The sequence below is a fragment of the Arctopsyche grandis genome, chromosome 13, assembly GCF_051622035.1.
Source record: "Arctopsyche grandis isolate Sample6627 chromosome 13, ASM5162203v2, whole genome shotgun sequence".
NCBI classification, from domain to species: domain Eukaryota; kingdom Metazoa; phylum Arthropoda; class Insecta; order Trichoptera; family Hydropsychidae; genus Arctopsyche; species Arctopsyche grandis.
In genome coordinates, this window is record NC_135367.1 from 14,992,306 (window position 1) to 15,015,732 (window position 23,427).

Here is a 23,427-nt window from a genome sequence, read left to right on the forward strand (position 1 = left end):
CGTATTATAAGGGCAAAAAGAGGTTACCTTAACCACTTTGAAAACCGTTCGATGTCATTTGTGATCAGTCCCGTATTATAAGGGCAAATCGAGATTACTTTTACCTCTTTGAAAACCGTTCGATGTCATTTGTGATAAGTCCCGTATTATAAGGGCAAATCGAGGTTAGTTTTACCTCTTTGAAAACCGTTCGATGTCATTTGTGATCAGTCCCGTATTATAAGGGCAAATCGAGGTTACTTTTACCTCTTTGAAAACCGTTCGATGTCATTTGTGATCAGTCCCGTATTATAAGGGCGAATCGAAGATCATTTAATATCGTTGTAAATTTCTTTATATCAGAAGAAATAATAATACCGTTTAATGCTTTTAAACCATTTCCCGTAAGCCTCTAAATTCTCAAAAGAGTCTTATTTGACGCTCGATTTTGTTTGAAAGTCGTCCCGTTATATAAGGGAAAGTCGAGGTTACCTTAACCACTTTGAAAACCGTTCGATGTTATTTGTGATCAGTCCCGTATTATAAGGGCAAAAAGAGGTTACCTTTACCTCTTTGAAAACCGTTCGATGTCATTTGTAATAAGTCCCGTATTATAAGGGCAAATCGAGATTACTTTTACCTCTTTGAAAACCGTTCGATGTTATTTGTGATCAGTCCCGTATTATAAGGGCAAATCGAGGCTACCTTTACCTCTTTGAAAACCGTTCTATGTTATTTGTGATCAGTCCCGTATTATAAGGGCAAAAAGAGGTTACTTTTACCTCTTTGAAAACCGTTTGATGTCATTTGTGATAAGTCCCGTATTATAAGGGCAAATCGAGGTTACTTTTACCTCTTTGAAAACCGTTCAAAAATGATGTTATTTGTGATCAGTCCCGTATTATAAGGGCGAATCGAAGATCATTTAACGTCGTTGTAAATTTCTTTATATCAGAAGAAATAATAATACCGTTTAATGCTTTTAAACCATTTCCCGTACGCCTCTAAATTCTCAAAAGAGTCTTATTTGACGCTCGATTTCGTTTGAAAGTCGTCCCGTTATATAAGGGAAAGTCGAGGTTACTTTAACCACTTTGAAAACCGTTCGATGTCATTTGTGATCAGTCCCGTATTATAAGGGCAAATCGAGATTACTTTTACCTCTTTGAAAACCGTTCGATGTCATTTGTGATCAGTCCCGTATTATAAGGGCGAATCGAAGATCATTTAACGTCGTTGGAAATTTCTTTATATCAGAAGAAATAATAATACCGTTTAATGTTTTGAACCATTTCCCGTACGCCTCTAATTTCTCAAAAGAGTCTTATTTGACGCTCGATTTCGTTTGAAAGTCGTCCCTTTATATAAGGGAAAGTCGAGGTTACCTTAACCACTTTGAAAACCGTTCGATGTTATTTTTGATCAGTCCCGTATTATAAGGGCAAAAAGAGGTTACCTTAACCTCTTTGAAAACCGTTCGATGTCATTTGTGATCAGTCCCGTATTATAAGGGCAAAAAGAGGTTACTTTTACCTCTTTGAAAACCGTTCGATGTCATTTGTGATCAGTCCCGTATTATCAGGGCAAATCGAGGTTACTTTTACCTCTTTAAAAACCGTTCGATGTCATTTGTGATCAGTCCCGTATTATAAGGGCGAATCGAAGATCATTTAACGTCGTTGTAAATTTCCTTATATCAGAAGAAATAATAATACCGTTTAATGCTTTTAAACCATTTCCCGTAAGCCTCTAAATTCTCAAAAGAGTCTTATTTGACGCTCGATTTCGTTTGAAAGTCGTCCCGTTATATAAGGGAACGACGATGTTACCTTAACCACTTTGAAAACCGTTCGATGTCATTTGTGATCAGTCCCGTATAATAAGGGCAAATCGAGATTACTTTTACCTCTTTGAAAACCGTTCGATGTCATTTGTGATCAGTCCCGTATTATAAGGGCGAATCGAAGATCATTTAACGTCGTTGTAAATTTCTTTATATCAGAAGAAATAATAATACCGTTTAATGTTTTGAACCATTTCCCGTACGCCTCTAAATTCTCAAAAGAGTCTTATTTGACGCTCGATTTCGTTTGAAAGTCGTCCCGTTATATAAGGGAAAGTCGAGGTTACCTTAACCTCTTTGAAAACCGTTCGATGTTATTTGTGATCAGTCCCGTATTATAAGGGCAAAAAGAGGTTACCTTAACTTCTTTGAAAACCGTTCGATGTTATTTGTGATCAGTCCCGTATTATAAGGGCAAATCGAGGCTACCTTTACCTCTTTGAAAACCGTTCGATGTTATTTGTGATCAGTCCCGTATTATTAGGGCAAATCGAGGTTACCTTTACCTCTTTGAAAACCGTTCGATGTTATTTGTGATCAGTCCCGTATTATAAGGGCAAATCGAGGTTACCTTTACCTCTTTGAAAGCCGTTCGATGTTATTTGTGATCAGTCCCGTATTATAAGGGCAAAAAGAGGTTACTTTTACCTCTTTGAAAACCGTTCGATGTCATTTGTGATAAGTCCCGTATTATAAGGGCAAAAAGAGGTTACCTTAACCACTTTGAAAACCGTTCGATGTCATTTGTGATCAGTCCCGTATTATAAGGGCAAATCGAGATTACTTTTACCTCTTTGAAAACCGTTCGATGTCATTTGTGATCAGTCCCGTATTTTAAGGGCGAATCGAAGATCATTTAACTTCGTTGTAAATTTCTTTATATTAGAAGAAATAATAATATCGTTTAATGCTTTTAAACCATTTTCCATAAGCCTCTTAATTGTCAATTGAGTCTTATTTAAAGATCGATTTCGTTAGTAAGTCGTCCCGTATTATAAGGGCAAATCTAGGTTACTTTTACCTGTTTGAAAACCGTTCGATGTCATTTGTGATCAGTTCCGTATTATAAGTATATATAGTCCTGTATTATGAAAACCATTTTTCATAAATTTGTAAATTCTTAATTGAGTTTAATTTAGCGCTCGATTTCGTTGATAAATCGTCCCGTATTACAAAGGCAAATCGAGGTTACTTTAAACTCTTTGAATACCTCTGGATGTTTTTAGTGATTTGTCTCGTGTTATAAGGGCAAATCGGAGATCATTTAACTTCTTTGAAAAATACTTGATTTCGTAAGAAAATAGTGCCATGCTTTTGAATTATTTCTCATAAGCTCCCAATTTTCTTAATTAATTATATTTAACTCTAAAGTTTAGACTGAAATGTCAATAAATTGTAAGGTATGGTTAGATCTTTAACTTGAACATCAGCTGTAATTGTTTGGTCGATGAAAATTTGTATATACATATGTATTGATTTTGATATGATTGATTTAGTAATCAATACATACATATTTAGTGATTACAAACTCATTGAGAACAGAGGACATTTGTCATCACTAATTTACTGGTGCAGGCAACATACAATTTTCATTTTTATTTATGTACGTTGAGTTATTGATAGATATTGTGTTCGTACTGATTATGTTCTATGATGTTAACTAAGTACAGCTTTATTTTGTGTACTCTTTTTTCATGGTAATGATTCATACAAATAGATACTTACATATAGTTAATATATTATAATATATAATATTATATTATAGGTCATGCCAAAAATACTTGCAGTTTCTACACTAATGTTTTGAAAGGGATAAAATATAAGGGACGCAAGTATTGTATTTTTTTTTGCTATCCACTTGAAAAACCAATTGTTTTTTCTGACTGGTCTTAACTGTGTATCGTTATTTTTTGTTGATTGGGAAATTGTCTAAATTGAACCGATGGATGTCTCCCCAACTAACGCCTGAGAATCGAATAGACTCTGTGGCGGCTCGCTTATACGACATGGTCGAGTTTGGTTGCCTTCCTGCGAGTGGGGACCAACCCGGCTGGGTTCGGAGAGCCGCTACTCACTCTGTCTTCAGCTGTCATATAATAAACACGTGCATTAACATGCCAGTCGTCTCATTCGTTCATCCTCCATAACTCCATTCGGCGAGAAACACAATTAAAAAAAATATATCAGGAACTTTAGATTGGAGCTATTATTGAATCCACCTTAGTCTCCATATCTCCCTCCTTCCGATTTTTATTTGCTAAATGGCACGTATTTTTGGCACTACCTAATTATGTATGTATGTTTGTATGTACATATGTACATACATATGTATGAATAATATTGTATTATAAAACGTATTTCTTTATGTGAAATTTATTATTTTATAAGCACTGGTTGACGTAGCACGAATCATGTAACCGTTATTTTTTCAAATTTATAAATGTCAAATTTATTAGAAAGAATTGGTATTTAATTTTATTTTCTTTATCGTTCATTGAAATAAATTAAGTCATTTATTTTCTATTTTAATCAAACTCATTTGTTAACATTATATAGTTTTATTATATGTATGTAAATAATTACAAATGATTGACATCAGTCTGTTGGCATTTATATAATTTTGACTATATGTATGTGAATAAAAAAATATTAAAGAGTTTAAAATTCCATGAACTTATTGATAAATTTTATGATTTCGATTACATAAATACATATATTCTTTTTTATTTACATTTTTACATGAATAAAATTCAATTTACTTTTTAACCTTTTAACTAAATTTTTATGTGGCTGAAATATTTGCATATGTTTGAGCAAGATTATTTAAAGCTCGAAATTTCGCCCAAAATTTCTTTTATACATTTCAATATTGTGATAATCTTTTCACGTCGTTTTTTTTTTTTTTGAAAATGAAATAATTGGTATTCAAAATCTGTGTATATTAAAATATTTTGTAAAAATAATGTGTAGATTATTTCTACATTTCTTGTTTTGTCACAAAAATTCAAAATTTTTATTCAATAATTTTCACACTTTGATTGGTAGTAAATGAGCAAAAGGATTACAGATTGAATCTCTTCAATTCAAAGTATATTAATTTTTTTTTCAATAATATGAACTTCTTGAATAATCAATCTTTTTAGTTTCGACCTTTTACAAGTATGATATTAAAAAAATGTCCATGATATTAAATATATTTTTTATATAACACATATTGTCTTAATAATAATAATATCCTACAACAATAAAAAACCGAATATTTTAAAATTAAGCATTGTTACTTTTTTGCTGATGACACTTGTCTTGGAATCGTAGATTTTATGTGACTATATAGGTTTTTCTTCTTTGGTTCGCTGACTTCACTCGACAACCCGAGTGAACTTTTCGCCTTAGCTGTTAACAATGTAAATAAAAATTGAAAAGATGTTAAATTTGGATGAAATTCTACAAAAAGGATTTCATATTAATTTGTATTTTTTAATTAAAAATTATAATTTAATTGTACCTTTACCCTTTGTGTAAAATAAAGGTTAATCGAGTTGTGGTTATTCAAATGATAACTTTCATATGTGGGTTGAATTCTTTTTGCAGAAATACGTTTATATGTACACATGCAGGAGTACGTGAGTTGTCTACCTGAATTATTGATACCGCTTTTGTCAACTAATGACTTGTAGGAGCCCACAATCGGATTGCCAAGAACAGAGCCTAAGCCCAGGTTCTTTTTGATGCCTCCTACTACCCCGAAGCTCGGGCTAATCGATGTAATAGAGGATAGCTTCTTTGGGATGCTCCTCTTCAAACTATTTGTTTTCATTTCGGATTTCACTACGGCCGGGGAAATTTTATAGCTGAGTCTTCTTTTAGATACGCTCAGTGAAGCTTTTGAGATTTCTTTGATGTTACTTAAATTGGGACTAGAAGCGAATGGCATGGCAGATCTTGTGGATAGTGTAGATCCAGTTCTACCTCTCGGCTCCAAGACTTGGGACTGAAACGGATGACAAAACCGTTATTGAATTAAATATTTATAATTAATTCAACTAATGATAGAAATATTACTTTAGCCACAGATATCTTCGATACATCCATGACTAAAGATGATTGGGATTTTTCGTAAACCGGCTCCATAGTTTTTATTGTTTCTTGAATAAGTACCATTAGATCATCGGCAATTTTTTCAGCTTGATGTAAATTTAAAATCACAGTTGATGGTATAGCAGGAATGGGGCTGAAAATATATTTTCTTCAAAGGTTACATTTTATGTTGACATATTCAATGCATCATTGAACCTGCAGGAGCTTACAAGTTATACTACAAGAGCTTCGAAAGTTAAAATATATTGATTTATATACAAATAATTGTAAAATGTACCTCGATGTTCGTGATGGAAGTACATGACGAGGCTCATGAGAATTTGTAGGACTAGCAGTATATGTGTTTTGCCGTACAATTGTTTTTACTTTCTGCATAAGAAATATTTTATTTAAAATAAATAATATAAAAATATATCGATAAATTAAATATGTTACATACAGAGGTTTGTTTTTCATCGACAATCTTATCAATATTCTGATTTGAATCTTCTATTAACGACTTTTGAGAAGCACTTAAGGCTCTTGGTTCTGGCAACAGAGCGATCTTAGAATTAGTATCGTTGAGAGTGTCAAGAGATCTGCATCTACCTGGAGTTTCAACTTTAATTTGAAGGCCTCTTGAGTTGGGAGGAGATGAAAATAAACACGAAGAGCTCACAGATATACTATTTCCCAAATGTGCATCGGCGCTCTTTGGAAATGATTTATTCAATATATTTTTATTTGGGGGCGTGACTGGAATAATCTTCGTCCGGAGTAGTTCAACTAAATTATTGACTTCGCTTTTGACATGCATAATCATGCTTTTGCACAAGTCTCGTTGAAATACTAAATTGTTTTCCTAAAAGATTAAATGCAAGTAATTGGTAACACAGTGACTAAAACAAAATAGAGAAATAAACCGCTATTTTTTGGAAGTGTGAAAAAGAAATGCAAAATAAAAACCGAAAGATCAAAAATAAAATGTGCTGTTTTTTTTTTAAATCAATTAAAATGTTGTTTAGTCCCTGGTTATAAGCGTTGTGTAATACTGTTATTAATCTTAGTATATGTACATAATACACAGTATAACATGTGACGACTTACCGTTCTAGAAACTTGTATTCCACCGCTGGTGCCAGACATTTCCCACTTTTCATTTTCATCTATGTATTCAAGCTTTGGACAGTTGCATTCAGTGTTTTTAGATTCTAAAACTACTTTTATTCCTGCAATCTAAATAATTTTCACTCCAATTGATTTGAATTTGTTTCAAAGTGTGCCTTAAAATATATATGTATATGCCAAACTTACATTGCAGTTAACTTCAATAGTCGTTCCGGCTTCGCCGAGAGGTTTATATTCTTTTAATACATTTTTAATATTAAAACCTAGACATTGGAGTATATTACATAAATCCATAATATCAATAGGTAAAATCTAAAACAATAATAATCATCTAAATCAAATATATTTTACATATTAGCTTCGAAGTAAAAATTCAAATTAATAATATTCGAGATGTGGCAGATTAAAGTTGAAAAAAAAGTAAAACATGGAACTTTTTCAGGAAATATTGACCTCACGATCCGATCTCCATCAAAAATCGTCTGTGGTCTAAATTGGCGTACCATGAGATAGTATACCAAATTTGATGATTCTAAAATGAAAACTATAGCGTACAAACAAATATTCACTGTAAAAAATATATGTACATACTTTCTATACAACCCATAAATAAAGAACATTATTTTAACTGGTTTTTCAATATGTAGCTCTAAATGAATACATCTATCAAAATGTCTTAATGTTTTTGATTTTCAATAAAATACAGATGATCATTTAATGAAATAATTTTAAATTAACTAAGATTTTCCGATAAGGCAATAAAATATGTTATTAGAAAAGTACATATGGAATGGATTCTAAAAGGTAAAACTTAAATTATACAGTTATGCAGTTATTAGCCAAGGATATCATGTAATTTTTACGGGATGCTATATTATACTTATATACACCATGATTTTTTTATCGCTATTTTAATAAAACAAATTGGAGTTTTTACTACAGCTTTGAGGTTACGTACAAATTTACATTTTACTTTCAGAAAACTAAAATTAATTGACGTTTTGTTTTCACAGAATTCTTAAAAACGTATTAATTACCTTTTTATCTGTATTCATTTTGTTAATATACTTAAAATTTATTTCCAATAACAATATATAATAACACAGTCGTATCTCGATAAATGACAAGAATTATTGTTGTAATATTATGTACTATATGGAGAATACTGTTAATATCAACTGACACACTATGGCAACATTTCGATTTACATGTTTGTTTTAAATTACTCATACTTCATTTACTCCCATTCCATACAAATATATATTTACTAAAATTCCATTTAAAGAAGGGAACATTAGAAATAATAAAGGAAAGAATATTTTTGACGAAGGCGTCAGAAAAAAAATAGATTCGACCGGAATCAACATTTAAAACACAACTACCATTAAGTAACTTTTTTAACTTTAAACTGGAAATACACCTTGTACCATTCAAATATAATCCTGCGTTGCAGATTTCTATTTTTAAAATGAATAAAAAACACATTGATTCAAAAATCTTTATTAAGACGATTATTTTAATTAATATAGCAAATATAAAATCAATTTTATGCGAAAAATTTAATTATAAGTCATATATCTAGGAGTGGCCGAGAACTTAGCGTACGATTTAATAACTTTGTTCACCGCCTCGAGGAAATCCTTCTCAGTGGCAACTTTCCTGCGAGCTCGGATCGCAAACATACCAGCTTCAGTGCAAACGGACCTAAAATTCAAAAATATGTTAGTTATGTAAAACAAGTCTATAAAATTTTTATTACCTAAGAATAGTTATAAAACCACAGACCTAATTTCGGCGCCCGTTGAGTTTGGACACAACCTAGCCAATAGGTCAAAACGTATATCACGTTCGACGCTCATCGAACGTGCATGGATTTTGAATATATGTGTACGACCTTCAAGATCTGGCAGACCAAACTCGACTTTTCGGTCGAGACGACCTGGACGCATCAGAGCTGGATCGAGAGTATCTGGACGATTTGTAGCCATAAGAACCTACATCAAAAAATTTCATGTTAAATAATCAATCATATGAACAATTATATAATATACTAATATTAGTTGTCAAGACCTTGATGTTTCCACGAGGATCGAATCCGTCGAGTTGATTGATGAGTTCTAACATGGTACGTTGGACTTCATTGTCTCCACCAGCACCGTCGTCGAACCTAACCGGAAATCGTTATATTAGAATTCGACTTGAGAGATTTGTATAGTATTTCATACGATTTAAATTATTTTATAACCTAGCACCACCGATGGCATCAATTTCATCAAAGAAAATGAGACAGGCTTTCTTACTACGAGCCATTTCGAAAAGTTCTCTCACCATACGGGCACCTTCACCGACATACTTCTGAACTAATTCTGATCCTAAAAACAATATGTTAATACATTTTAAAAATGCACATTGCTAAAATTGTATGATGAATAAAAATAAATAAATATATATGTGTATGTATATATACCGATTACTCTAATGAAACAAGCATCGGTTCTGTTAGCTACAGCTCGAGCGCACAGAGTTTTACCGGTTCCAGGTGGGCCGAATAACAAAACACCTTTAGGAGGCTCAATTCCCAATTTGACGAATTTTTCAGGCTGTAATAAAAAAAAGGATGTTGTAACAAAAGTTTTGAAAAATAAATTGATTTAGTATACAAATAGTTGTCATTTGTAAAAATCAATTCAACATTGAGAATTTGGTATAGTCAATCAACAGATTTATTGTGATCTCAACAAAAAAAATCTAAACCCTTCCAAATTCCATCTATGGTCTAAGTTAGGGTACCATAAGATACCATAGTATTTAGATCAGTGGTTCTTAACCTGGGTTCGATCGAACCCCAGGGGTTTGGTGAGTCAATCTCAGGGGTTCGGCGGAAATTCAGCAGAGCCAGGTTTTCAACAGCAACTCTTCAGAACAACAACGCTCTCAACGTTTTGGTGTCAACAAATGGTAACGTACCCTGTTATTGCTAAGAAAGCTCTGGAGATTTTCATACCGTTTGTTACAACATATCTTTGCGAGCAATCCTTTTCGAGGATGCTGGACATAAAAACGAAGAAAAGGAACAGCCTTTGTTGCGAAAATAACATGAGAATGGCACTTGCCAAGGTAAAGCTGCGCGTTTCTGAACTGATCTCTGAAAGGCAACAGCAGAAGTCACACTGATTTGCAGTAAATATTCATGATTGTTTTTGTTTTTTTGTGAAAATTATCTTTTAATGGTTTTGTTCTTTGAACACAGTGATGTTGATGCACGGTTCATTTTGTGCACCAGTAAAATATATACCTATGTTTTGAATTTGAAAAAAATCATATTTTATTTTTCCAATTAAGAAGGGTTCGGTGAATGCGCATATGAAACTGATGGGGTTCAGTACCTCCAACCAGGTTAAGAACCACTGATTTAGATACTATAGTATAAGATACATAGATTTTAAATAGAAAAAATGTGGGAAAACATTATGCATACATACAGATATGTATGTATAGTGTAAATATATATTTTTATATTGTATGTACTTATGTAAAAATACAATTTAGAATGTTAAAAAATTGCTAAATTAGTACAGTTAAATAATGGTAACTCAAGTAGAGCACAACTAACATGAAGCAATGGAGTTTCAACGACTTCTCTCAATTTTTCAATTTGTTCTTTACAACCTCCAACATCGCTGTACGTGACGTCAGGTTTATCTTCAACCTGCATCATCGTGACTGTGGGATCAATTTTAGGCGGCAATGGGATATGAATTTGATACTTATTACGATCAACCCTAAAAAACAAGAAGATATAAAAAAAAAATCATAACCAAAGGCATCACACAAATGCAGACTGCAAAAAACATACCCAACTCGCATTCCTTCTTCGATATCTGTCGGCGCTACGGAATCAGCCAAATCAACAACAAACTTTGCAAATTGCTTAACGTTGATTATATATTTGGGGTTATCAGAATCGGCATTGATGATTTTAGTACATCTAGCGACCTAAATGTATACAATACACTATTTATAGTGGATGAATGAAAAATGAGACAAAATTCACAGAAAGTACATATACTGACCTGAAGAGGTTGTTCATTTTGTAAAGTTTGCTTATCGGCAGCCAAATCCCAAAGAGCAGGCGGTGCCAGACCTGTATCGGATTCCTTTATGCCAGTCAATTCGTTTACGAGTTTTATAACTGTTTGGATATCATCTTCTATGGCTTTTATGCTTTTTGTGTATTGACCCTGACCCTGAACAGCGTACGCATAAAAATGAGTATTATATGATACGTGCATGTATTAAAGTAATTAAAAATATTCTCAAGTAATTTATAACTTACGTATGTTTTTAATAGTGCAATATCACCTTCATCTAGAGCTGTAATTGAAAACATATATACATATATGAATCACTATTGGGTATAAAGGCATTGTACAATTCAATAAAATTGACTATTGACTTGATTCACTATAGTTTAAATACGAAATTACTGTCTTTACGTATCAAGTAAAAGAGTTCGTGAAAGTGAATTATTTCAAAATGACATTTAAAAATTCAACCATATACATAAAAAACAATACATTTGTACAGTCAACCAATGAGCGTGTGTGTGTTCTTACACTTGATTTCCTTCTCTGGTTCTTCCTTATCGTCTGTTTTGGTGCGGCGCATGTCATCTCCCAAATGGTCCGGCATGGCTGAAGCTGGAGTTGGAGTCTGAACTGATGCTGAATCTGGAAACGCTTCGACCCAACGCGGCCTACGAATGCACAACTGTCACCGCGACCAGCAGATTTTGTCGGCCACAAGCGATACTGAGGCGGCCATATACATACATGACACTGCAACAATTTCACGCACTCAAAATCGATATTAATGTTATTATTTGCATGATATATCCCACCCAAATAGCTATTTTCATTTATATTTACAATAGTTTTTGGGTGTTAGATATTTTAAAATCATCTTAAAAATTAATTTAGGGGAGAAGCTAAAGTAATTGGTCAATATTTGAATGGTAAACGGACTACTAGTCATATGTGAACCAGTCACAGGACAACCGGTCGCTCTAGATCGGTTAACCAGTTTTCTCGTGACCGATTTTAGGGTGTGAGCAGTTTTCTCGTGACCAGTGTTAGGGTGTGACCAGTTTTAGTGTGACGGGTGATCACGTGTGACCGATCTAGAGCGACCGGTTGTCCTGTGACCGGTTCACATTTGACTAGTAATCACCGAACCATTTGAATACTAGAGATTTTAGAACCGTAACTATTCTCTCTGCTCTACTTTTTAAACTCTAACAGTTAATACAGATGTAGCGATTGATTAGTAGCGTAAGATAGCACTATTGTGGGAATCGGTCTCCGTCACGGGCCCGAATGTGAAACGCTCGAAATCGCAAATATCGGAAGGTAAAGATCGAAAATCGAAAGATCTTAAGTCGAAAGATCAAAAAAAGGGTGCATGGTAAACGGTACATACTCACTTAATTTGCGCGAGCAGGATGCAACAGGAACAAGAGGAACAGGCTTTTCCTCCCGTATTAATGTGCGCGCGCAGAATACGAGAGGAAAAGTCCTCTTGTTCCTGTTGTATCCTGCTCGCGCAAATTAAGTGAGTATGTACCGTTTACCATGCACCCTTTTTTTTTGATCTTTCGACTTAAGATCTTTCGATTTTCGATCTTTGCCTTCCGATATTTGCGTTTTCTGGCGTTTCACATTCGGGCCAGTGAGGTAGACCCTGTGGGAATATGGGATTTAATTTCTTATCGTAGTTTGGGTATGAAATTCAAATGGCCAATTAATTTTATGTGGTTCCTCTATTTCAAAATTCAACATCTCAAAAACAAACAAGTGTCCAAATACTAACTGAATAATTGTTATAATTATTTTTTTAAGGCTAAATTAATCTTTTTTTTTTCGGATAATCATATTATAAGGTATTATTAGTGGTTTTATCCCGCTTCGCTCGGTATTTGTAATATAAACCGCTTAAACATGGCTAAATATGAATCCTGATCCGGAACAAAAAATGTATCGGGATCCGGAACTAAAAACGAAATCCGGATCCAGAACTGAAAAAGAAATCCGGATCCGGAACTATCAAAGGAATCCGGATATGGAACTGAATAAATAATCCGAACAGGAACTGAAAAAGGAATCGATATTGATATCGTCGTCATAGAAAGTTAGATTTTTACGACGTCACGGATTCTACCACCCAAACCTTACTTTAACCCTACATATATACATACATACAAAGTATCCTTCAAAATTATATATTAGATGTATAATGTTTACCTTTCTTGAAGGTGTATTTGCAAAATTCTATCGAGTAGATTTTAAATCGGAATTGTATTAATACATTGGAATTATATTAATGATCAATAATTGTAAATATCTTATATGTTCATATATTGAGTACATTTATGAAGACTTTTCGAGGGAGAACAATACGCCCTTTTCAGTAGTGTGTATTGTGATGTAATAAAATGGGTGCATGTATGTCTGTACGTACTTCGAATTTTTGAAAATATCTCTATTATTATAATAAATGATTACAAGGTAAAAACAAAAAAGTACACTGTACATTATTTTGTAAGTGTATATTTAAAAAATAGTTCAATATGTTGTATATTACACTGTATAAAAATATATGCACACTGATCTATAACAATGGAAGTAATTATTCGAAACTCAATAAAATGCCATAAAAATTCAATTACAAATTTCTTATTTATTCAGCGATGAAATTGGGAGGCCTCTTTTCGACGAAAGCAGTCATACCTTCCAGACGATCTTTCTGCAAAACAATTAAAAAATAACATTAATTTTGTACGTGGTGAAAAAAAAATTTGCCAAATAAATAAAAATAGCACGGAAAAAAAATCCATAAAAAAATATATTTTTGACTTTTAAAATTCGCTTGACAATTAATTATAAGTATTTTAAAGCAATGAAATATCACAATCAATAGGAAAAACATCTGACTATTGATTTCAATACTGACTTTGAGCACAGTAATACTAGATTTTGAGTTAAAGACCCCAAAAAACTAAAAATCGCACATTTTTTTAAACGCTCATATCTCATAAACGATCACCAACCAACAAAAATCATTATCATATTCGAATTCAGTGGGTTAAAGTTAGTAAAGATTGGTTAGTCTCCGCTCTGGTAATTTTTTTTGTTACTCAGTGTAATTAGTTCTATATATTATTGACAACCAGAGAGAAAGATAAACGAAAATACATACATACATATATGAATTATTGTAATGTTTTACAGACAATCATTATTTTTATAGTGACACACAAGTTTTCTGAATTAACCCTTTCGCGGACATATTATTTCTAATAGATTTTTACAAATTTCATTTTGATAGTATTACTAAAAAATACACATGCAAATGTGGAAAAAACTTTCAATAAATATGTTTTAAACAGAAAAAAAAAGTGGGAAGTATACTTCCCACGGATCCTTGAGTGGTGCAAACATATAATTTAAAAAAAATGCATTTTAAGATAAAATCATATATATTTAAAAATAAAAGAGCAAATAAACAAACAAAAGATGAAGATGAAAAGATTCCAATTGGGTGGGGTTGTTTAAATTCCAATTTTGTGACATCTAACAAATAAAAGAAAAATTTTGTAAAATCCAATATTATAAAATATACGCTTCACTTAGATCCGTGGGAATATATATTCCCATTTTCGAAAATCATAAGAATATGGAACAATTCAATAATAATTTATATTACATATAATAAAACAAAGTGCAAGGAACATAAATTGATCGTTAAAATTCTTATAAAGTTAAAAAATAAGACTACACCTCGAAAAAACTGATATTTACTCAGCTAACACGGGAAAATTATGATTATGTTACAATCGAAGAGTGGCGGCTCGTGAGAATTCATAGAGGGGGGGCTGCAGGGATTAATCGGGATGTAATAGCTTGTTGGCCATACCATGTACTCTATTGGGAGATCTGAAGCCCTGCAGCCCATATGGACGGCAATAATAGCATGCATTTGTACTATACTGGGAGGGCTGTAGCCCCGCAGCCCATATAGATGAACCGCCACTTCAATCGATACAGTAGGAATCTATTGCATCGTGTTGGTGGGGAATTCCGCTAAATGTCACTGCTTTTAAAAATTCTCATATGTATGTACACCCAACAGCTTTTTGAAGTCAATTAAGTCACTGGGAAACCGTATTCCCACGGCCCGCGAAAGGGTTAATACGATGTTTATCAAAAAAGTGTACAGAATTTGAATTTAAGTTAAATGACGGCGAAAAGGTATATTCACCAAGAAAACGCCGAAGCGAGCGCAGTGGGCGATCAATGCCACTGAACTTTTAGGGCGATTAACGTCAAATAGAATGTCGGCGGGCAAATTACAAATATATTTGCACCATCGTAATAGCGGAGGCTCCATTTACTTATATTGATGACCAAAATGAGCAATATGGCAAAGTATGAAAACGATCGGATAAGAGGCAAACTTTTTCCTGAATTGTAATCGTAAGTGAAACGTAAAAGAGGTTAGTAATGAATTGTAATCGTAAGTGAAACGTAAAAGAGGTTAGTAAAAAAAGAAATTTACTAACAGTTGCAAATGTTCCATGGAACATTCTCTTTTCAAACAGGAGACCTTCTTGCAGTGTCGTTTCATATGCCCTATTTACTGATTCTTTGCACATCTTCACAATCAATGGTGAATGCGAACCGATCTTTTCGCCTAATTTGACAGTCTCTTCAAGTAACTTATCAGCAGGGAATACTTTGCTAACTAATCCTGTAAAATGGGATAAACGCTTTTATTACTTTATTTGTCATATTCGGTCATAGTAACATTACAGATATTCCGAATTTGCCACTGCAACTAGGAATTTTATATGAATACATATTTAGCGTAATATTGTAAAACAATACCCATAGTTTCAGCTTCTTGAGCACTGACAAAATTTCCAGTAAGGCAAATTTCCATTGCTTTTGATTTTCCTACAAATCTGGTCAATCGTTGGGTGCCTCCGGCTCCGGGAATTGTTCCGATGGCTATTTCAGGCTGTCCGAATTTTGCTTTATCCCCGGCATATATAATGTCACACATCATTGCTAGTTCGCAACCACCTCCCAACTAAAATAAATAAAATAATAATAAAATTAATAATTTATTAAAAATATGTACATATGAATAATCAGATGACTAAAATCTCACAGCAAAACCATTGACGGCTGCTATGAGGGGTTTGGAGCATTCTCCCACTTTATTCCACTCGTTTAAAAATCCACCCCCTAAGCAATTGGCATATGTGTTATTTTGCATTTCCTTAATATCGGCTCCGGCAGCAAAAGCTTTTTCACTGCCTGAAAAATCAACATGAAATAATTATGTAGATAAATTACGCATTGATAAGTGCAAAACAAATAATTCATTTATCAGCTCTTATTTTGAGAGACGAAAAGTCAAACAATTCAGTCGAAATCTTATTTAACAACAGTAGAATGAAAACAACAGATTAATTGTTTGTTACGTAATGTAAATAGTCGTAATAAATACGATAAGAGCGGGAGTAGTGATACGCTGAAAAAAATTGTTCAAATATTTGCCGTGACAAAAATATGGCCAATGAAATATGCACACGTTACAAAACACGTAACTTAAAATGTATGTAACATAAAAAAAACTCAGTCCTAACAAACATTTGGTGATAACTGGTGATAAATTTGGTGATAGTATTATCGCAAATATTGTAATTCTGTTATTTAGTACCGAACTAAAAATATACCTGTCAATATGACTGCGCCGATGGATTTATCCGAGTCGAATTTCTTCACAGCGTCGATGACTTCAGCCATCAAACCGAAGCACAGAGCGTTCAAAGCTTTCGGTCTGTTCAAAGTAATGACGGCGACATTTTTCTTCGCACCGGTTACTTCAGTTTTGATGAATTCATAGTTGGGCGCTGAACAAATCAATAAAAATGTTATATTACGATCTATCATTCATTAATAACAATAAGTTCAAACTGACAACAAATTATGGGCCTTTGTGTGTTTGTAATTCAAAGTAACGAGATAACACATGAGGGCTGGGATTGTGAGTGGGGACATAAATATGTACGTATATTTAGATTTCAATAGACTTTGAACCTTATACGTGTTGACTCGGTCAAAATATTCAGTTGAATTATAAAAGAGCTGGGAAAATGCACGAAATTGTTGCAAAAATTGACCAGTAGATAGAGCAAATTTACTATACATATAGTATTAACAAGTCGTATAGATTGATAGACAAACCTATAATGAAACATGTATTGATATTTAAATTATATTAAATTTTTTATAAATATTATAAATAATCATTAACTGAAATAATTTATTTTTGAAGATTAATATTTAAAAATAGTATAGAATATTTTAGTGCAATGGTTTTATTCACGATAAATTTATCTATTGATTTTGAACCTTGGGATAGTTGTATAAATAATATTTTTTCAGTGCAATTGAAATTTCATACAATAACGCGACATAAATCTACATATTATTTATATTAATTATTAATTAATTAATGAATTGTACATAGGTTTTTGAGCTCTTTTTCCTATTATGCTGTAGATTAACATTAGAATAATATAATACTATGATTACTAACCAAATTAAATTAAATTGTAAAATAGAAAATGATCAGTAGATCAGTAGCTATTAAAATAGATATAAGATGTATTGTGAACATAATTTCGTAATAATAAAAAGCATTTAAAAATCAAAATTAATTAATTACGTATGTAATAAGAAGTCGTGTATACATTTTTAATTAAACACATTTGACGGGCTGAAAACCAGACTGGTACAAGTGACATTTTTAAAAAAAGCTGGTTTAAGTGCTATAATAATAAAATTTCATATATACTATTATTTTAGCACTTAACCAGATTTTTTTAAAAATGTCACTTGTACCAGTCTGGTTTTCAGCCCGTCATTTGAAAGAGATTTTTCAAAAAAGTTAGAAACACGTCTTTGATTTTCAAGGACTTTGAACTGACGGCTACATGGCAATCTATTTCCATATGATCAGCTTTAAAACAGGTTCTACGAGTTATTTTTTTAATATATAAGACAAAAGCTTGAGCATGTAGTAATAAAAAAAAAACTTTTCATTGCAACGAATAAGTGAAATTTAGTCAAGACGATAGAAATGTATTTTGTGGATGTGTACATATTTGAAATGACGAACCTGTGGAGTAAAGTCGAAGTGAGGCTACTGAAGGTGCGGAGGCAGACAGAGGAAGTCTGGTGATTCGAGAGGCTTGTCCCACCAGGGTGCGGATTAAACCGGAACTAGACATTATTACACACTATTTTGCACGAAACGAATGTCGACTGACAAGTGCCGTGTACGACTGTGGTATGTGATGTGATGTGTGCTCTTGTACAAATGTGCACTTGCCGGTTGGAGCAGACAGTAACAAATCATAAAACGGCTATACGTCTTCTATATACAATCAACATTATAACGTGGGAAGATGAGAGTATCTACTGTCTAAGTGCATTTGTGGGTCAACAATAGACACCCAGGAACAAAGGATGTCCGAATAAAGGATGCGCTAGAGTTCTTATAGACCTGGGCGAGTGCGTGTGACTCGCCAGGTTAAACTACGTGCCTAGACAATAGACACATTAATGAATAGAGGAAGCTATGTTGGGCAACTTTTCCTTTATAAGGAGGTACACACGGTAGATCACATTATTCTGGAGTGAGCGGTGGTTACGTGTGGACCTCTTGAATCGTTGAATAAATGCTGTGAAGCGATTTACCCACCCCTACGCAACAATATTTTATTTATAATGACAAATCAGAAAAATCCAAGTCATTGGGATTGAAATAAGGGTTCGGTGATTACTAGTCAAATGTGAACCGGTCACAGGACAACCGGTCGCTCTAGATCGGTCACCCGTCACACCCGAAAATTGCTCACAAAAAACTGGTCACACCCAAAAATTCGATTAATTTTTAATTTTTGGGTGTGACAAGTTTTTTCGTGACCAATTTTCGGGTGTGACCAGTTTTCTCGTGACCAGGTTTAGTGTGACGGGTGATCACGTGTGACCGATCTCGAGCGACTGGTTGTCCTGTGACTGATTCACATATGACTAGTATATATATACTAGTATATATATAGTCCGTTTACCGAAATAAGATATTCATCGTGATTCTGTGACACTCACATGTTTTATTGTAGTTGCCAAATATAATACAACTAGTATGACTCCAATACAACTACTACTTGTTTTGTAAATAATTAAGTGCGATCAATTCGGCCGATTTCTCGTGTCAATTTTCAATATTTTATTGATCATGATTTGAAATACTGAGATCCGTAATTTAAGCATTTTTTCCAGACGTTAAAATTTATGTTTGTGTGGATTTTTTTTGCGTTTATTTATGTATTTTCTCATGGAAATACTTTTATGGGGATAGAACGAAGGAGACGACTGGCATGTTGATGCACATGTTTTTATAATGGCAGCCGAAGACGGAGTGAGGTAGCAACTCTGAACACGGCCGAGTTGGTCCCAACTCGCAGGAAGGTGACCGAACTCGACCATGTCATATAGCGAGCTGCCACACTTTCATAATAGTTGCCATTTCATAAATTATGTTAAAAAGTATAAAAATAATCATTATTTTTAAAATTATGTATATCTAAAATACATAGATGCTAAAATTAAAGATTCTATTTGCTAAAATGAAACATGAAAAAATTGATACTAAAATTTCAGGTCATGACTAACGTAGAAAGCGACCTTAACACTAATTGTAAATATAACCTTATTATGAAAATGTCAAATTCGAATGGGAAACGGTTTATATTGACTGGGCCTCCAGGTGAAGTTATTATAAATTTATGTTTCATTTTAATGTTTTTATGCGTATACTTCAATGAACAAATTAATAGGAATTGGGAAAACAACAATTATAAAGGCATTATGCTCATTGCTGCAGCAGTTGAACATGCCGGTTATAGGATTCTATACAGAAGAATTAAGAAGAAATCAGCGTAGAGTTGGATTTGATGTTGTCAATATCAATGGTGCGAGGGGTCCGCTTGCAAGGCTTTCTGAAGACACTCAAATTGAATCTAAATTTAAGGTCGGTCAATATTCGGTTTTGCTGAATGAATTTGAGTCGATGGTGCTTCCTATATTTCAACAGGTATGTAACTTTATTTTTACTAGATTTTTATTTTAGAAATTATATTTAATTATGTACATACATAAAAATTAAATAAACTTTAACAGAGAGATCCAGAGAAAGATTGTGTCATTATCATAGATGAAATTGGAAAAATGGAAATCTTTAGTAATAAATTTAAAGAAGAAATTCAAAAGGTATTCAAAGACGAAAAATGTATCATATTGGCTACGATACCGGTCACCAAAGGGAGACCAATTCCATTGGTAGAGTCAATTCGGAACGATCCCAGAAGTAAACTATTTACTGTGAGTATTTCTAACATCCATATTTAACATGTTTACACCGGAAGGAATGTGACATGAAAATAAGTAAATAATATTTTTTATTTTTTTTATTTGAAAATAGGATTCATACTTAATATTGTCAATTCATATCATATCTAATGGTAAAAAAATATTTTTAGGTAAACTTAACAAACAGGAACCAGGTTCCTGATGAACTTCTAGACTTAATTACTAAGGCAAACTGATTTAAATTATGGTAATTTGATTTACATTTATTACGAAAAAAATAAACAAATTTTATTTATCGTTGGTTGGAAATTTAATTACGCTTAGTTGGTAGTGTTAAAATCAGTAATTCATCAATCACATTAGTTATCTTCATCAGATGTGGCATCGTCAAATTGTCCAGGTATGTGATATTCATTATGCTTCGTCTGAGGAACACGTTGCACATGATAATCTACCGGACAGAAATTCCCCTTTCTCATTTCTTTATTGACAAAAGTCTCCCATAATAAGGCCGAGTCAAGTCTTGTATGTTTGGTATTAGCTGGAGTCCAATAATCATCTTCATCATCATCCCAATTTTCATATACACAATCCTCAATTACCTGATTATGTTCATTATCACCTATAACAATATTAATTTAAAAATTAATTTGAAAATATATTATTTAGGAAAAAAAAATACAAAAAATCTTACTTTCTTCAAGGATATTGTGATCGTCGAAAAATTTCCTGTGAACGAAAAGTATTGTACATATGTAAATATATATAATAAATCGGTGAATATGAAATGAAAATAATGGTGTACATACCAGTCATCATTTCTCGAATAATTAAGTTGGGCACGTAGATTTAATTTTTGGTCATAATAATTATCAGTCTCAGGTTCTACGTAATTTAAGGCAACGTCTAAATACTCTAAATGTTCCAACGAGCAGTATATATATGTTATATTATTATCGTACGCATCTAATAGTGATAAATTTGGCAAATAATCTAGGAAAGCGGGAAGACACGATATGCTGTTCCCATCTAGTTCAATTGATCGTAAACAGTGAAGATCCTTAATTATGTACGGGACTTCGGTTAGCTGATTTCTTGATAATCGACACTCTTGTAGGGATTTTAATTTGGAGAAATCGTTTGGCAGCGATGTCAGATTGATCCCGTTTAAATCTAATTTTGTCAGGTTAATGTATAAATAAAATTTAAAAAAGTCATTGTATGGTCGATTCCATAATGAAATATTATACGAAGAGTTGCATCTATCGATACAATTATTGTTTCCGGAAAGTAATATGTTATTATTTAATATTAATGTATCATCGTTAGACGATTTTGAGTGTTCGACAAATAAATCACAACCCATGTTGAAAAGTAATTTTAAAGGTTATAAAATGTTGTTTGTTGATAATTCGGTTAAATCGAAATAAAGATATGAAAATATTTTTTACACCTAATAATAATGCCTATCTATGAAATTAATAAGTTAGCCATGTGGTAAAGATACTCTACACGAAATGATAAAGGGTAAACAAATGGCTGTCACTCGTTGTTACAAACAGGAAATAGAAAACAACGTGGGCTGAACTAAAATAGTCAAATATACGACCAACTACTTTTCTTAAATTATTTTATTTATTTATACAATTAAATAAATATCATAAACATTAAATTAAATATTTGCATCAAATACATGTAAGTTACATATATAATATTCATCGTCGCCTATTTGGATGAAGCTTTCTGAATAGCATTCGTCCTTCTAACCTTCCGCATTTTATTTACTTCGTTCATTGATTTCACTTTTAGTCTTTTGATTCCTGATGTTATAAAATATGTATAAGCATGGGAAATGTTGCAGTTGTTCAAGGACGGATCCAGGACTTTTTCTAGGGGGGGGGGGAGGGGGCGATAAAAAAAAATAATGCAATTAATATTTATTCATGATGCAATTAAAATCCAATGAACATAGGTAACAAAAGGACAACCATTTTGTACGCCACAACAAAAATATTTTAAATCAATATATGTATGTATGTATAATTTTCAAACGGCAATACAATTTAGGGAGGGGGAGGGCGATTGCTACCATCGCCCCCCCTCTGGATCCGCCCTTGCAGTTGTTGGTCTTCCGTCCTTGAAATGTTAGAATAGTTTTCATAATTAATCCACGGAGTGTTTCCCTGTTGGCCATAGCTTTTTTTCAATTAAATGAATTATCTTGTAAAGCTATTTGATATTTGAAGAAATATCTTGGATAAATTAATTTTTTAACACTATTTTTATAACCAGTGAATTTAATAAAAAAAAAATTGTACAGATGGGTAGTAAGTTATTACGCAGGACTTTTTTTTGAAAAATCGGAACTCACTTCTTGTCAAGTTTTTTATTGGAAAATATTATATTCAAATTATATTATATAGAATATTCGTTCGGAACATAAAAAATGCTGAGACAAAAAGGTACCAGAACGTCGTTCCACCGCGTTACATGGGAGAAAAGGGTCTACCTCACGGGACCGAAATTGAAAAGCCCGAAAACGCAAATATCGGAAGGCAAAGATCGAAAATCGAAAGATCTTAGGTCGAAAGATAAAAAAAAAGGGTATTTAACCCTTTGGCTGCTACGAGGTTTTTCAATGTCCAAGCGAAAAATGCTAACATTTGTAATTACTTTATAAAAAAATAAATATAATATATTTTTTTACATACTTGCTTCGCCGAACGCGCGTAATTTTTTTAATACTTTATATACATTTTTAAGAAGCAGTTGTGGACTCGCGCTCTCTCTTTCTGTCTTGCTTTTACATGCGTGCGTGCGAAAGAGATACCTACATATATACACTAAATAAGTTTTGACGATCGTTTCCGACGCATTATTTTTTTCAATAATCTATTT

The 23,427-nt window shown here is 32.8% G+C and overlaps 5 protein-coding genes across 5 annotated transcripts; 1 reads left to right on the plus strand and 4 right to left on the minus strand.

The window, feature by feature from the left end:
* Positions 1–4,815: 4,815 nt before the first annotated feature.
* Positions 4,816–8,194, minus strand: LOC143920781 (uncharacterized). Its single transcript, XM_077443736.1, has 8 exons — positions 8,065–8,194; positions 7,214–7,339; positions 7,007–7,135; positions 6,360–6,761; positions 6,198–6,289; positions 5,885–6,053; positions 5,459–5,813; positions 4,816–5,215 (listed from the first exon to the last, which is right to left on the minus strand). Exons 1-8 carry the CDS (start codon positions 8,080–8,082, stop codon positions 5,100–5,102), a joined length of 1,407 nt encoding a protein of 468 aa, XP_077299862.1. The 5' UTR covers positions 8,083–8,194; the 3' UTR covers positions 4,816–5,099.
* Rpt1 (26S proteasome regulatory subunit Rpt1) lies at positions 7,354–11,869 on the minus strand. The gene is made up of 10 exons (XM_077443738.1): positions 11,644–11,869; positions 11,364–11,401; positions 11,101–11,274; positions 10,884–11,023; positions 10,641–10,809; positions 9,495–9,627; positions 9,273–9,399; positions 9,098–9,194; positions 8,813–9,021; positions 7,354–8,731 (listed from the first exon to the last, which is right to left on the minus strand). The coding sequence occupies exons 1-10, from the start codon at positions 11,717–11,719 to the stop codon at positions 8,587–8,589; spliced, it is 1,308 nt and encodes a 435-aa protein (XP_077299864.1). The 5' UTR covers positions 11,720–11,869; the 3' UTR covers positions 7,354–8,586.
* Positions 11,870–12,834: 965 nt separating this feature from the next.
* On the minus strand, positions 12,835–18,623 carry Echs1 (Enoyl-CoA hydratase, short chain 1). The gene is made up of 6 exons (XM_077445160.1): positions 18,275–18,623; positions 16,827–17,003; positions 16,256–16,404; positions 15,970–16,174; positions 15,645–15,832; positions 12,835–13,828 (listed from the first exon to the last, which is right to left on the minus strand). The coding sequence occupies exons 1-6, from the start codon at positions 18,384–18,386 to the stop codon at positions 13,763–13,765; spliced, it is 897 nt and encodes a 298-aa protein (XP_077301286.1). The 5' UTR covers positions 18,387–18,623; the 3' UTR covers positions 12,835–13,762.
* Positions 18,624–19,576: 953 nt separating this feature from the next.
* Positions 19,577–20,871, plus strand: LOC143921776 (cancer-related nucleoside-triphosphatase homolog). The gene is made up of 5 exons (XM_077445163.1): positions 19,577–19,707; positions 19,822–19,927; positions 19,998–20,254; positions 20,341–20,541; positions 20,700–20,871. The coding sequence occupies exons 2-5, from the start codon at positions 19,825–19,827 to the stop codon at positions 20,763–20,765; spliced, it is 627 nt and encodes a 208-aa protein (XP_077301289.1). The 5' UTR covers positions 19,577–19,707; positions 19,822–19,824; the 3' UTR covers positions 20,766–20,871.
* On the minus strand, positions 20,630–22,118 carry LOC143921775 (uncharacterized). Its single transcript, XM_077445161.1, has 3 exons — positions 21,339–22,118; positions 21,224–21,258; positions 20,630–21,151 (listed from the first exon to the last, which is right to left on the minus strand). The coding sequence occupies exons 1-3, from the start codon at positions 21,893–21,895 to the stop codon at positions 20,889–20,891; spliced, it is 855 nt and encodes a 284-aa protein (XP_077301287.1). The 5' UTR covers positions 21,896–22,118; the 3' UTR covers positions 20,630–20,888.
* Between the last annotated feature and the right edge of the window lie 1,309 nt (positions 22,119–23,427).